Source organism: Drosophila grimshawi, unplaced genomic scaffold (genome assembly GCF_018153295.1).
Source record: "Drosophila grimshawi isolate 15287-2541.00 unplaced genomic scaffold, ASM1815329v1 contig_848, whole genome shotgun sequence".
Lineage (NCBI taxonomy): Eukaryota > Metazoa > Arthropoda > Insecta > Diptera > Drosophilidae > Drosophila > Drosophila grimshawi.
Genome location: NW_025063692.1, coordinates 330,513 through 343,015, shown reverse-complemented (window position 1 = coordinate 343,015; position 12,503 = coordinate 330,513). Strand labels below are relative to the sequence as shown.

Below are 12,503 nucleotides of genomic sequence, written 5' to 3'. Positions count from 1 at the left end.
GGGACGGGTCTTGTGAAGCGACGTGCAATGCTCCAGTTTTCCGCGGGCAGCTCTCAAGCGCCCGCAAATGGACGATGAGTCGTGTAGGAGCCAACCAGATGAGCATAGTACAAATTCTTATGTAAGTACACTTGAAATAATATATGCAACACATATATGCGCCTGAATTTATTGTATGCTCATATTTTGTTTCTTTTTACAGAAGAATTTTCATTCGCATGCTGTGGAAATATTTATTTCTTGAAAATAAATAGTATGTCTAAATATTATTTTAGAAAATGCTTCGGATATCGATTTTGGCTGAATGTAGGTAAGAGAATGAAGTAGCTAGCGTTAAGTATCACTGATGGTTTTTCAAGTGAACGAACTTTTAAATTAATTTAGACAGAAGCAGCTCAGCTCTTTAAACTTCTCGCGTTTCGAGCTCCTTTGCCCACACTGGCCCAACTTGGGAACTTCTGGCTGCATTCGGTACTTTACTCGGTCTTAAGGGGTTTCCAGCCTGTTTGCTCGGCAACAACACACCACAGCAGAGCAGAGCAGCGCAGAGTGAAGGACGTTTCGTAATGCGTCTACCCAACTCAGCTGCAAGTCTCTGGGCAACGTTTGTTGGCAAAAGGAAACGTAATGTACACTAAATGGATATTTAATTACACTTTGCCCGGCCGGCCAGTCGGCCGGCCGGTTGGCGGCAGACCTAACCGGAGCTGAGCTGAGTCGAGACTTGCACCTGGCTGGACAACAGGCTCAGGTGGAGATCCTTTCCGCTAAATGGTATGGGTGTTCCTATTGCTACTCAACGACTTAAATACTTATGAAGTATGCAACAAAAAAGCTGAATCAAACAGCACATTATGCACAGAAATGTGTAATTTATTGGGTTAATGGTTTCGGTTGGTGTTAAAGTTAGTGTTGGGGTTGGTGTTGGGGTGTGGCCAGGCATATGCTAATTGAATTTGTGAAGAGCATATATTGATTAACAAGAGTTTTGCACACAATATCACTATTTGGTATTTAATTCCACCCAAAAGCCATCAGGCAAACATCAACCAAAGTACTTGTATAATCTATTTTCAAATATCCGGTGAGACTTGAGACGTAGCTGGATATTCTTTGGCCCATCTTGCGTATACAAAATATGTGGTAAATTCTGTAATCGTTGGTTAACACTTTAATTGACACCAACTGCTAGTGTGTATGGAGAAACGTTCGTGACTATTTGCATGTGTTTGCTTCATGATTTATTGCTGGACATATAACGCATACGCCCCAAGTGACTCGAGTTACGCACCCATCATATTGAAATGATGGAAAGCCAGCAAGTTTGGGAACTCAAATCACACATGAATGTTTATTTCATTAGCAATGGGTTCGGCGTTCAATTAATTTGACAACTCTGGCCACAACTTTGTCACAATTTATGCAGATTGTTTTGAAGAAAATAAAGTTTGCATAAATGAGAGCAATCAAAAATACAACATTCATGAAATGTATCCCTGGCGTATACTTAATTTCATTATTACTGTTGAAGATGGTACAAGGCACATTTCGCATTCGACTTTAACATATTGTTTCAATCGATTATCCCAAAAAAAAAAACGAATTATATCCAAAATATATCTTGGCCAATTTAATGTGATTATATATGGCCAAAAACTCCGTTTTGCAGATTTAAAGCCAGTCTGTGTTCTTCTTTGGGATTTTAGCCGGCAGCTGCTATTTCAACTATGGAAATGAAGTGCAAGGCTTGCAGACTTTGGTTTATGCTAAGGACTAACTGCAAGTACACATGTGCAAATGGATGTGTGTGAGTATGTGTGTCTGACAGTCGTTAGCTGGCAAGTCGCTGCTGATTGTCATTTCAGTAGTCAGTTGGCAGTGACTCAGGAGTCACTAGCAGCAGCCACTTTCCTGCACAGACCCAGTATATATATATATGTAAATATATATATTTACACGGATGTGTGTGTTTAGACACATACATATGTAAGTATGTAGATACACGCCTGCAGATACCAAACGTACACTGAGTAAGGGGCAGGGAGAGATAATTACAAGAGCAACACAGGCAAAGACATGCATAGACATGCAAAGACATGCAAATTGAGGCAGTGCGCGTTGTCTTCATTGAAAGTTTAAATTCTTTTGTTATTAATATTTGAAAAGTTCGCAGCGATCTAGCAAATTGAAGCACTCTGTTGTCTGTTGGCCGCAAGAGGGTTGTATAATCACTTGGAATTCATATATGCATATATATTTATTTATATTTGTTTACTTGTGCCCTTACTTTAATTACAGATGACGTTCGAAACAATGCTCTGGCTCTGGGTAGACAATCAAAGCTGAAAATGAGAAACAAGCAACTCTTATACAAGAGCATACTCAAGCTAATATGGACATACGACATTCACCGAAGAGGCACAGTCAAATATAAGATCAGGAAGATAATTTTTTAAAAATTCGATAACAAGGTTCTTAGGACAATAATAATGCTAGTCAAGAAATATATTAGTAGGTTTTTGTTCCACTTATATAACAAATGAAATATCATGACGCGACTCTCTGACCATCTTTCAATTCAACATGTTCATTTCACATTGCTATTCATAGAATATCATGATCTGAATCCACATCCTGAAGACATATTTATTCAAATACTTATCATTCAAATCAAATTCCTTAGTCTATATTCTATTTCAGGTGTAATCATTCAATTGCTCTTGAGTATGCATTTTTAATTGAAATAATACTGATGATACTTTTACTTAATTTTTTTATTAAGTTTTGAGCTTAATGTGATATACACAATAACTTTCAGTGCGACCCTCGACCGTACGTATTTGTCTTCAGAGTTGCGTCGACAACTGCAGCGCATTGCGCCACGAAGATATATGTATATATATTTATATGTATACAAATGTATGTGAGGCTGCGTGTATGTGCGTGTGTGCATGTGTGTGTGTGCGTGTGTGTGTGTGTGTGTGTGTGTGTGTGTATTCACATGCTTACATGTCATACAAGCATAAGAAAATATTTGCAGTCATATTTCCTTTCTTTTTTACATACACTTCTCAACTTCTATGTACTTTTGTTTGTTTTTTTTTTGTTTTTTTTGCCTCGTGCTTACTTTCTTTTTTACTCTCTCTCTCTCTCTCTCTCTCTCTCTCTCTCCCTCTCTCTCTCTCAACCCCCCCTTAGAGCACTTTAAGCGCAGCTACACGCGTTTGTTTTGCAAATTATTTGCACACGTAGATGAAAATGTATGTTTGAGAAAAGGAGTTGCAGAAGAGCCAAATTTGCATAGAAAAAGCATTGGGAGTCAGTTGTAGCTTAAAGCCAGCTTTACAGTTAATTAAGGCAGCAAGCAAAATATTTGCAGTTGCGCAAATTTTGCAAACATTTTTCAAGAATTGTCATGCATTTCCAATCTGAAACGAATTTCACAGGCAATGTGAGGGCTTTACCTCTGAAATAATACTGCGTTTCATTTTGCCAACACGATTTTTGCTCCAAATTTTGCACCCCAAAAAAATTCTCCATTGGCATAATTTGAACAAAACTTAACCGATCAATATCAATTCCTATTTGATTTGAATTTAAGTTTTGGTTTGAATACACCAGAGGATTACAATATCTGATAGATAAGTAACGCTTGCAATCAGGATATCTCCAATTCGGACGGTCTTGCATATTTCTTTTGTCGATTTGTGTGGCTTGTGTCAAATTTGCGTTGCTGATTGGCATTTAGCGATAAGCGGAATGGAAACACTAGCTGCTACCATGAACGGGCCAATATCTCAATAAAAGTTAAGACGAGAATACAGAATGATAGAGAGAATGAGAGGAAAAGACGCAGAGAGCGGATTCCATTTTATGAACTATGCAAAACACTTTTGCCAGCTGCTGCCCCACGGCAAAGTTGCTCGATTCTATTTACATTGTACGCATATTTAAGCTCATTTCATTTGCCTTTCAATTTGTTAGGCAAATACTAAAAGAAGCGCAGCAAGCTGCAGGCTAGGATCACACACACACAAGTACACACACAGAAAGAGAGAGCATCACAGTTGAAATCCCAACTGAAATCTAATAAAATCTGTGAAGTGTGTCCATGCATATGAAATACAATTAACAAATTGTTTGGCAGCCGATTTTACCCCTTCCATTCTTGCCCATCACCCATCTAATACTATTACAAAATAAAGTGAAAAGTAAGTTAGCCACAGTTTCGAAATATTTAAAATTTTTGCTCTGGAAAACAAAAAAATGAAAGCCGCGGCAAAAATGGGCAACAGAAAGGACTCAAAGCTTGTCAAACATTGTCTGTGTGTGTGCGTGTGTAAATTTATGTTTGCTGGTTGACACTTGCAAAAGTGCAAAAAGTCAAAACTGCGCTGATATAATGATAATAGTCAATAAATAGTGATATTATTGAAAATAAGTTACTTAAATTGTATATATTTATATTCTTATTGGATTTAAAGGCAGGTATTTTAAGCATGCATCAAAAGTTGTAAGCGTCTTTAAGGCAGCAGTAAAAAAAGTAACCTGACTAACCAAATATTCTCCAAATGAAATTGTTTGAGTGTATGTGGGTACACACAAACATATCCCAACACACATGCACACACATACACAGTGACCCATGTACTGGTGGTGGCTATCCATGTGCAGTGGGTAAGCCATTCGTTATTGTGGGCTCGGACATTCTGCAAAATTTATTACATTGCACCGACAAGTTTCGCGTGTTTCGTTTCATGCGCCTACACTTCACTTAACAGCAACGTTGCTGGAGGTGGAGCATGAGCAACCACCACTCAATCAGTCAAACCGCCCACGCACCACCCCCACCCACACCATCATCACCACTCACCAGCCTGAATGGATTTTTTGGCCATCAGCCAAGTGCAACTTTTTGCACCTAAGAAAATGTGCAACGTACCGCGGGCCACCATTTTTAATAAGTGCCGCCCAAAAAGTTGGCATCGGCGTTGACAAGCCAAAATGCCAAAATGTCGCGCCTTAAAACGAAAACATCGACATCGGCCGGGCCCTAGCTTAACATCCGTATCTGCGGACCCGTGGGTGAATGAAGTGGAGGGGCTTGCCGAGGGTAGCGGATTGGTTGTCGCGCCGGCTTTGCAGTCTTTTCCTTTTGATTTCACTCGCTGCTATGCAGTTTTGCCTATGCTCTGAGTGCATTGACCGCCAGAGCTGAAACACACACACACACACCCACACACAGTGCACACACTGTGCATACAATCGACCCGACTGTGCCACCACAAGCCACCCACATCACCCATCGACACCACCCACAGCAGGCTATAAGCCAGGCCGTTGCGTAATATACAAAAATCAGAACACGTTAAAAGACGAAAATGCGAGGAGGCAGAGTGAGTGAGGCCCTTAAAGTTAACGCCAGATATAAAAGTTAAGCGTTTAAAGCAGTTTTGTTGAAACCTTGCAACTGACAACATATAACAAATATATGCTATCTATATGTATTGGTAATAATAATAATTTTAATAATATAATAATCATATTCAAGTAATCGCAATAGTAAGACGAATCAATAGAAATATCTCTCAAATCTCTTCTTTTCAAATTAATTCAAAGATACTAATTATTAAATAATCATTTTAATACTAAATTATTTAGTAAAAATTGTCATTCAATTAAGTTTAAGTTACAATACGCCTGAAACTGTATTTGATTGGATAAATAAATGTTGTTCGCATAGAATTTTGAAAATAGTTTTGGAAAACAATTCGTTGTACATTAAGCATAAACTTCAATGAACTGTAGTAAGGATTTGAATGATTTTTTTAAATTGATTAGTTACGATTAAGATAAATAACCAACAAAAAAATATATATAATTTTGCAAATGATGTTCGTATAGAAATGGTTTCACAAGACGTAAGCTTCGAAGCAGTGTGGCAAGGATTCCTTCCAGCTATTTTAAATTCGAATAATTTGTTACTTTATTTTTAATCAAAAATGCATAAAAAGCAAATCGAAGCAATAAAAATAAAAATCAATTTCCGACTACGAGGCAATCTATTAAATATGTAAGTTATTCAAGTGAAACACGATTGCAGATTTAATTTATTGCGCGGTTTCTCTTAATTCAGTCAAATGTAAATACTGAGCCCCAGGTCGTTTCCAACTCGAACCTGCACTGAAACTCCATTTCAAATGCCTTTCGTGTGCGTTGAGATGCAAAAGTCAAAGCTCTGGGTTCAATGAATGTCGAGTGTTGCCGTGAACTTTAATGCGCACTTAAAGCTCAAGCAAACCACAATTTTAGACGAGTGCAGACTGGGCGAAAGGGCGCTCTGATGGTGGATGCTAATGGTTGTGCTGGCGCAAGAGCTAGCTAAGTGGATGAGTGATAAATCTTTATCACTTATTCCACAAACAGAGCCAGCTAAATTGATTAATTGCGCAAATAAACGCGCGACGATAGTCGAGACGCGTCTCCACTTGTCTCCATTCGTCTGCACTCAGCACTTCTCACTCCCGATTCCCCACTCTGGGATTGCCACTCCCCTTTGGGCCAACACAACTTGGCCACAAATCAAAGTATACCGAACCAAACACTGCGAAAGATATGCTGACAACTTTCGTCACGTCGCGTCGTCCAACGGAAATAATTTATCAAAGTGGGCTTATATTAAATAATGACTAGATGACACCAATATAACGATTTCGAGCCCAACATAATTAGTGCGGGGACGGGGCTGGTGGCTGGGTAGTAAATTAAAAAACGCCAAAAATACTGGGATTATTGATGGGTCGTCGCTCTTTTGATTGTCGGCCCAGCCACAATTAAATAAACACGCTAAACGAATTACATTTCATATTCTTGTAAGCCAGTAGAAGCAAATATTTACATTGAGTCCCACACCCCAACCAAAATGGCCTAAACCAATTACGAATTGTGCCCTAAAAAGAGAACAATAAAAATACAAAAAAAGAAGCATTTAACTAGCCAGGCTCTAAATATAAATATGTTTTTTTTTTTTTTTTTTTTTTGGTAATTAGTTCAGTTAAAAGTGGGGAGAAACAGATTGAAATGCCCATTTTATTTTTTGTTTGCTTGTTTTTTTTCATATTCTTTTCATTTTTCTTTTTTTTATGTGTGTTTTGGAGCTTTGTAAAAGTTATGAACGTTAAGCGGCCAACTTTGAGGTCTTTTAAGATAATTACCCAAAGCGTGAACCCGTCACTAGAGTGTCCTGAAAATGGGCTAAAGCTCATTGTACTTATTACGTTTGTCTACCTGATGTCTTCAACGAAATAATCCTTCCGCAAGACTCTGACTTTTCCTATGGCTATGCACATCAGCCTGAAGTGTTTACACATTACTGAACGAGATTTTCATAAGCAATTGCTTAACACACCCATACACACACATTCTCACACACTTCCTTCATTATGCGTTGGCAGTCAGTATAACGTCAAAGTCAATATACAGAAAAATTTTACAGGCTTTTGCCATTCAGTTTGTTTAGTAGGTGCTATAATACAATCAACTGAATCAGACAGACGACGACGAAATGTGGCCACATTAAACAGGTGAGTGTAGACACACCCACACACAGCCACATACCCACACACCCATGAACCTACAACTAAATCCACATACACACGCATACACGCATACATGCTCACATACACACAAACAAAATGCGAGGCGGGCACATTATGCAAAAAGAAAAACTTTTTAAAAGTCAGGCAGAAAAATGTTTTTTAAACGCTAAATTACTTTTGAATGGCAGTTGGGCGAACGGCTGAGCGTTGTTAGAGGCGTGGCAGCGACGTCACAATTTCAATGCTTCCTCATCTGCCTACGAACCCAACCTAACACAACACCACCCAACCCACCCACTCCAACCACACGTCTCTAGTCGCTCTACCCCGTATCGTTGCTGTCTGTTCGTATGTATATATATATAAATATATATATATATATATTTAGCGTTTTTAGCGTTACGTCTGAAGAGCGGAAATGCTTATCCCAACACTTGAACATCACGTGCTGCCAACACGACGTCGACTGCGCTGTGCGCTACCAGCTAGCAAAAAAAAGGAGAAAAACAAAAAATATGTGAAAAAAAATATGTGAAAATGGTGCGAAACCAAATCGGAGATGCTCTCTACCGGCGCTAAAAAAAAAAAACACAGCCGACATTTTGGCAGTTAAGGCGAGAGAAGAGCTTGGAAGAATTTGGCTGATTAATTTCCGCACAACTAGTGTCGCATCTTGCAGTGTTGTAAAACTAAAAAACTTGCAGAAGCTCCTATTATTAAAAACTAAGTTGATACACCAGAAATAATCATGGACTGATGGCTTATATAGCAGCTGCAAAAAGATATCGCAACAGGAATATGGGAGACAAGTGTTGGTCAATAGTTTGTTGGTCTATTGTTCCTTGTACTGTTAATCTTGGACAAGAGCTTTTGACTGGTTAATCCTGTTCTCATATCGTCAGGCGTGTGCGAGAAGAAGGATGTCGCCAAGCGTTTATAAAAGGCCAGATACCCTGCATCAGTAACCGGCCTTGCCTCGCGTTGCCTAACTGTGCCACGCCGTCTCCGCGCAAAGATTTAGCCGCAAGCATCTAAGGTCGTAGCAGTCGTAGCAGTTTTGGGTCTTTGAATGGAATAGTCGCCAAGGCGGCTGGGGGAGGCTGGGTGTGTGGCTGGGTGTGGGTGGGTGTGGGGCATCATCGTCGTGTAGGTGTTTTGAATGTTTAGCCCAAGTGGCTTTTTAAAACACATTCTATGCTAATTAAGGGTCTGGCTTGGGGCAAAGATGGAGAGGGGTGTGCGGTCTTTGGTGTAAAAAGGGGGAGAGTAGGCATAGAGATGGTGAAGGGAGGGGCTGGGTAGGACTAAATGAGTTGTCGTCGTAGCCGTCGTTGATGTCGTTGTTTGCCTTTGATAAGCAAAGATTGCTGCTGCCAGCCAATGTCATCAATGGGAGGCAGTGATTATGGGGTTGTTCTTGTTGCCGTTGTTGTTGTTGTTATTGTGGCCTTGCTCATTGCGTAATCCTTAAAGTTGAATTCCTGTTTACAAGCTGTCATCGAGAATCAACCAGGCCCACTTAATTAACGAATTAACAAAGCCAGAAGTTTTTGAAGTTTTTTTTTTTAAGTGATTTTGGTTTCAGGATCAGCAGCAGGACCAGGACCAAGACCAGGACCTCGACACCAACGCCTGTGGCGACGAGCGGCGCCCAATTATTTTTGCGGCCTTGTTGTGCATAATTGAATTATTGCCATATGCAAAAGCCAAAAATAAGGGATAAGGGATAAGAACAGCCAAAGCTAAACAGCCACAAAAACTCAACCCAAACCGACTGCGGACAGATGACAGACGACGACGGCAAAGTTTTCTCTTGTGGCTTTTTATATTTTGGCGCCTTTTGCTTGTTAAATAAATCAAAGTCGGCGTAGCTTAGGAAAATATAACAACAACAATAGCAAAAAATAAAACCTAAAACAAAAAGCCACAGACAGAAACAAAAGGCGCAATGCCGAAGAGGAGGCAATAAATTGAATAAGGAATTTAATTGAGAATTTGTTTGCTCCGGCTCTCGCTTGCCATTAATATTAGCGAGCTTTACACAAAATGTCTGCTCAGTGTTGTGAAATACTACAATTATCGATACGTCGATACATAAATGCATCAATCAAAATCACTTGATAATTCCATTTGACTTTAACATTTTGTTTAAATTGAATTAAACGTCTGTGAATCGAATTCCAGATTTGTACGATTCTTAAATGAATTATCCGATATTTCGGTAGCCCCATCACCCATTGACTTCTGGACTCCTCCGATATTTACCCAAATGTGGCTTCAACTGATACTGTTGATTTTATTGGGCATATCATTGTTCTGCGGCTCCTTGGAATTCATGAGGTATTGGTACCAGAAGCTGCTGGAGCGCCTCTTCGCATACAGCTCGAGACAATTGCAGATGGTGCAAGAACGCCAGCAGAGGCGATGCACCAAACCGAAGCAGAAGCCCGAGCAACCGCAACCGGGGCGGAGAGCAAAGCCTAGCAGGGATGCACTGAATGCAAGGATGGAACAGTGCTGCGATCTCATTGCCGATGGACTGCGTCTCGTCCTCGAGGATGAGGTGACAACGCGTTTTGCTGCTGCCGAGCCGCCCGCAGGTGAATGGAATCTGCTGACACGCAATCTGCGCATGAGGAGGGGTAAGCTGAATTGGCGTCTATTCCTCATGTGGACACTTTCGATTTTGTTGCGCTATGGTCTACTGGTGCCGGTGCGAACAGTCGGCTGTTGCTGCTGCCTGCTGCTGGTCACGCTGCTAACGGCCGTTTTGGGCCAGTTGCCCGAGTTGAGCTTCAAGCGGCGGCTAGTGCATCTGGTACTGCGTCCATGCTTCCGTCTGGCCACCTGTTTCATTCCCATCCTGCGACGCGTTCACAACGAGCAGCTGCGTCCTCGCATGGGCATCTGTGTGTGCAATCATACTAGCCCACTGGATGTTCTGGTACTCATGTGCGATGTCCACTATTCCCTCACCGGACAGCGACACAATGGCATTTTGGGCATCATACAGCGCGCCCTGGCCAGGACATCGTCTCATCTGTGGTTCGAGCGTGGGGCGCTCCGGGATCGAGAGTCATTGACATCGATGTTGCGCCTGCATGCAACGGAGCGTGGCAAGCCACCCATTCTATTGTTCCCGGAGGGCACGTGCATCAACAATACGGCTGTGATGCAGTTTAGGAAGGGCAGCTTTGCCATCAGCAACGTCATCTATCCGATCGCTCTGCATTACGATCGACGGTTTGGAGACGCCTTCTGGGATAGCACCAGATGCTCCGTGCTGCGCTACATCATCATGGTGATCTCGTCGTGGACGATCCTGTGCGATGTGTGGTACATGCCGCCGATTAAACGACGACCCACTGAATCCTCCATTGAGTTCGCGAATCGTGTCAAGGCGGCTATTGCAGCACAGGCTGGCATCGAAGATCTACCTTGGGATGGCAATCTCAAGCGCTGGAATCCCGTTCGCGATTGGCAGTAAACATTCAGTCTGCAAGTCAGTCTAAAGCTATTTGCAAATAGCAGACAAATAACATGTACAAAGCCAATATTTTAATTAAACTAAAAGCTAACTCACAAATGAATAATAGTTTGATTCCGATGAAATTTGATTAAGCGTAATAACAAATAAATTTTGATACAGTAATTCATTTGACATACATTTCTCGCAACACCGTCAATTTATCCAGCATTATGCCAATCAGTTTGAATTTAATTGAATCGAAGCTGATTACTATTAATTACGTAATTAACATATATTTGTCATATTGCAGTTGGTCTCGATTACATTTTTATTCAGGGATTCGGAATGCTCATTATTTATAGATTATAACAACCAATAAAAGATTGACTAAACACTTAGCAACTCCCAAAGAATTCCGATGAAAGGGGCTTAGAACTATTTGAAGACAGAGCAGCAGTTCTCCTTGGGTTGGTGAGAGTGAGTGAGTGACTGAGGAGCAGGCGGTCGGGCGGTCGGCCAGGTGGTCGGAAGGAATGTAGGATATTAAAAATAGACGTACCGTTTTGGCTGGACAATCTTTCGTTCGGTGTTGCGTATTGAGGCGTTCGGACCGTAACGTCCGAGGAGCGCACTCTGAGATTGGGAGAGGCCACCGGCAGCACCACTTGCCGCTGTGATGGCAGCGATTCCGCTGCGCAGGGATGTGCCTAATTCGCGATGATGGAAAGCACCAATGTGTGACTGCGACTGCACTGCATAGTCGAGTCCGGGCAGCTCCAGCGATGCAATCGGATGGATGCGCGTCAGAGAGAGCGTGCTCTCCAATACCGTGCTGAGCAGCGGTGCGCTGCGCAGGGATCTCAAACTGCCGCGGCGCGTTAACGTATCTGGCTTATACATTTAGCCAGTAGGCGTCACTCCCACCATGTGGGAGTGGCAGTGGGAGCTAATGCCCACCTCACACCTCTTCCATATATATATATACGTATATATATATATATGTATATATATATATAAATGTGTTTTTTGATTTTTTTTTCACACTCACGCCCCTTGCTGTAATTCGGTCGAGCAATCGAGTTAAAGCCGCCCAGCTTTGGGCTAACCCCCGATTCCCGCTTCCTCCTTGCTGCTGGTGCTGCTACTGCTCCCAAATGGCTGCTCAGTGTGGTATAATTGTTATAAACGTTTTTGGTTTTGTTATCGGCACTGCGACGTTTTATGAGCAATTATGTTGCTGAGTGTGTAAAGCTTGAGGGTCACGCGACCGACCAGTCCCGGGTCCACCTTCACGTTCAACTCGTGACACTCGTGATTCGTGACCGCTTGCGATTTGTTTGCGCAAATGTTTGTACAAATTGCTTGTCGCCTGGCATCGGAGCAATGACGTCCGTTCCTTTGTTGTCCTCTCGTCCCTTCGTCCTGTTTTGCATGTG

The 12,503-nt window shown here is 41.6% G+C and overlaps 2 protein-coding genes across 2 annotated transcripts in view; one reads left to right on the top strand and one right to left on the bottom strand.

Annotated features, from left to right (window-relative positions):
- LOC6569440 (innexin shaking-B) overlaps window positions 1–11,989 on the bottom strand; it is a 60,296-nt gene extending 48,307 nt beyond the window's left edge. Inside the window, exon 1 of the mRNA XM_043216214.1 lies at window positions 11,627–11,989. Coding sequence (XP_043072149.1) covers window positions 11,627–11,967 — 341 coding nt within the window. The 5' untranslated portion in view covers window positions 11,968–11,989. The remainder of the gene's footprint in view (window positions 1–11,626) is intronic.
- LOC6569437 (glycerol-3-phosphate acyltransferase 3) lies at window positions 7,506–11,171 on the top strand. The gene is made up of 2 exons (XM_001995437.3): window positions 7,506–7,583; window positions 9,824–11,171. Exon 2 carries the CDS (start codon window positions 9,868–9,870, stop codon window positions 11,083–11,085), a length of 1,218 nt encoding a protein of 405 aa, XP_001995473.1. The 5' UTR covers window positions 7,506–7,583; window positions 9,824–9,867; the 3' UTR covers window positions 11,086–11,171.
- Window positions 11,990–12,503: the final 514 nt, after the last annotated feature.

What these genes read in the sequence shown, in the direction of transcription:
- LOC6569437 (XM_001995437.3), top strand. Translation starts at nt 9,868, where the DNA reads ATGTGGCTTCAACTGATACTGTTGATTTTATTGGGCATATCATTGTTC.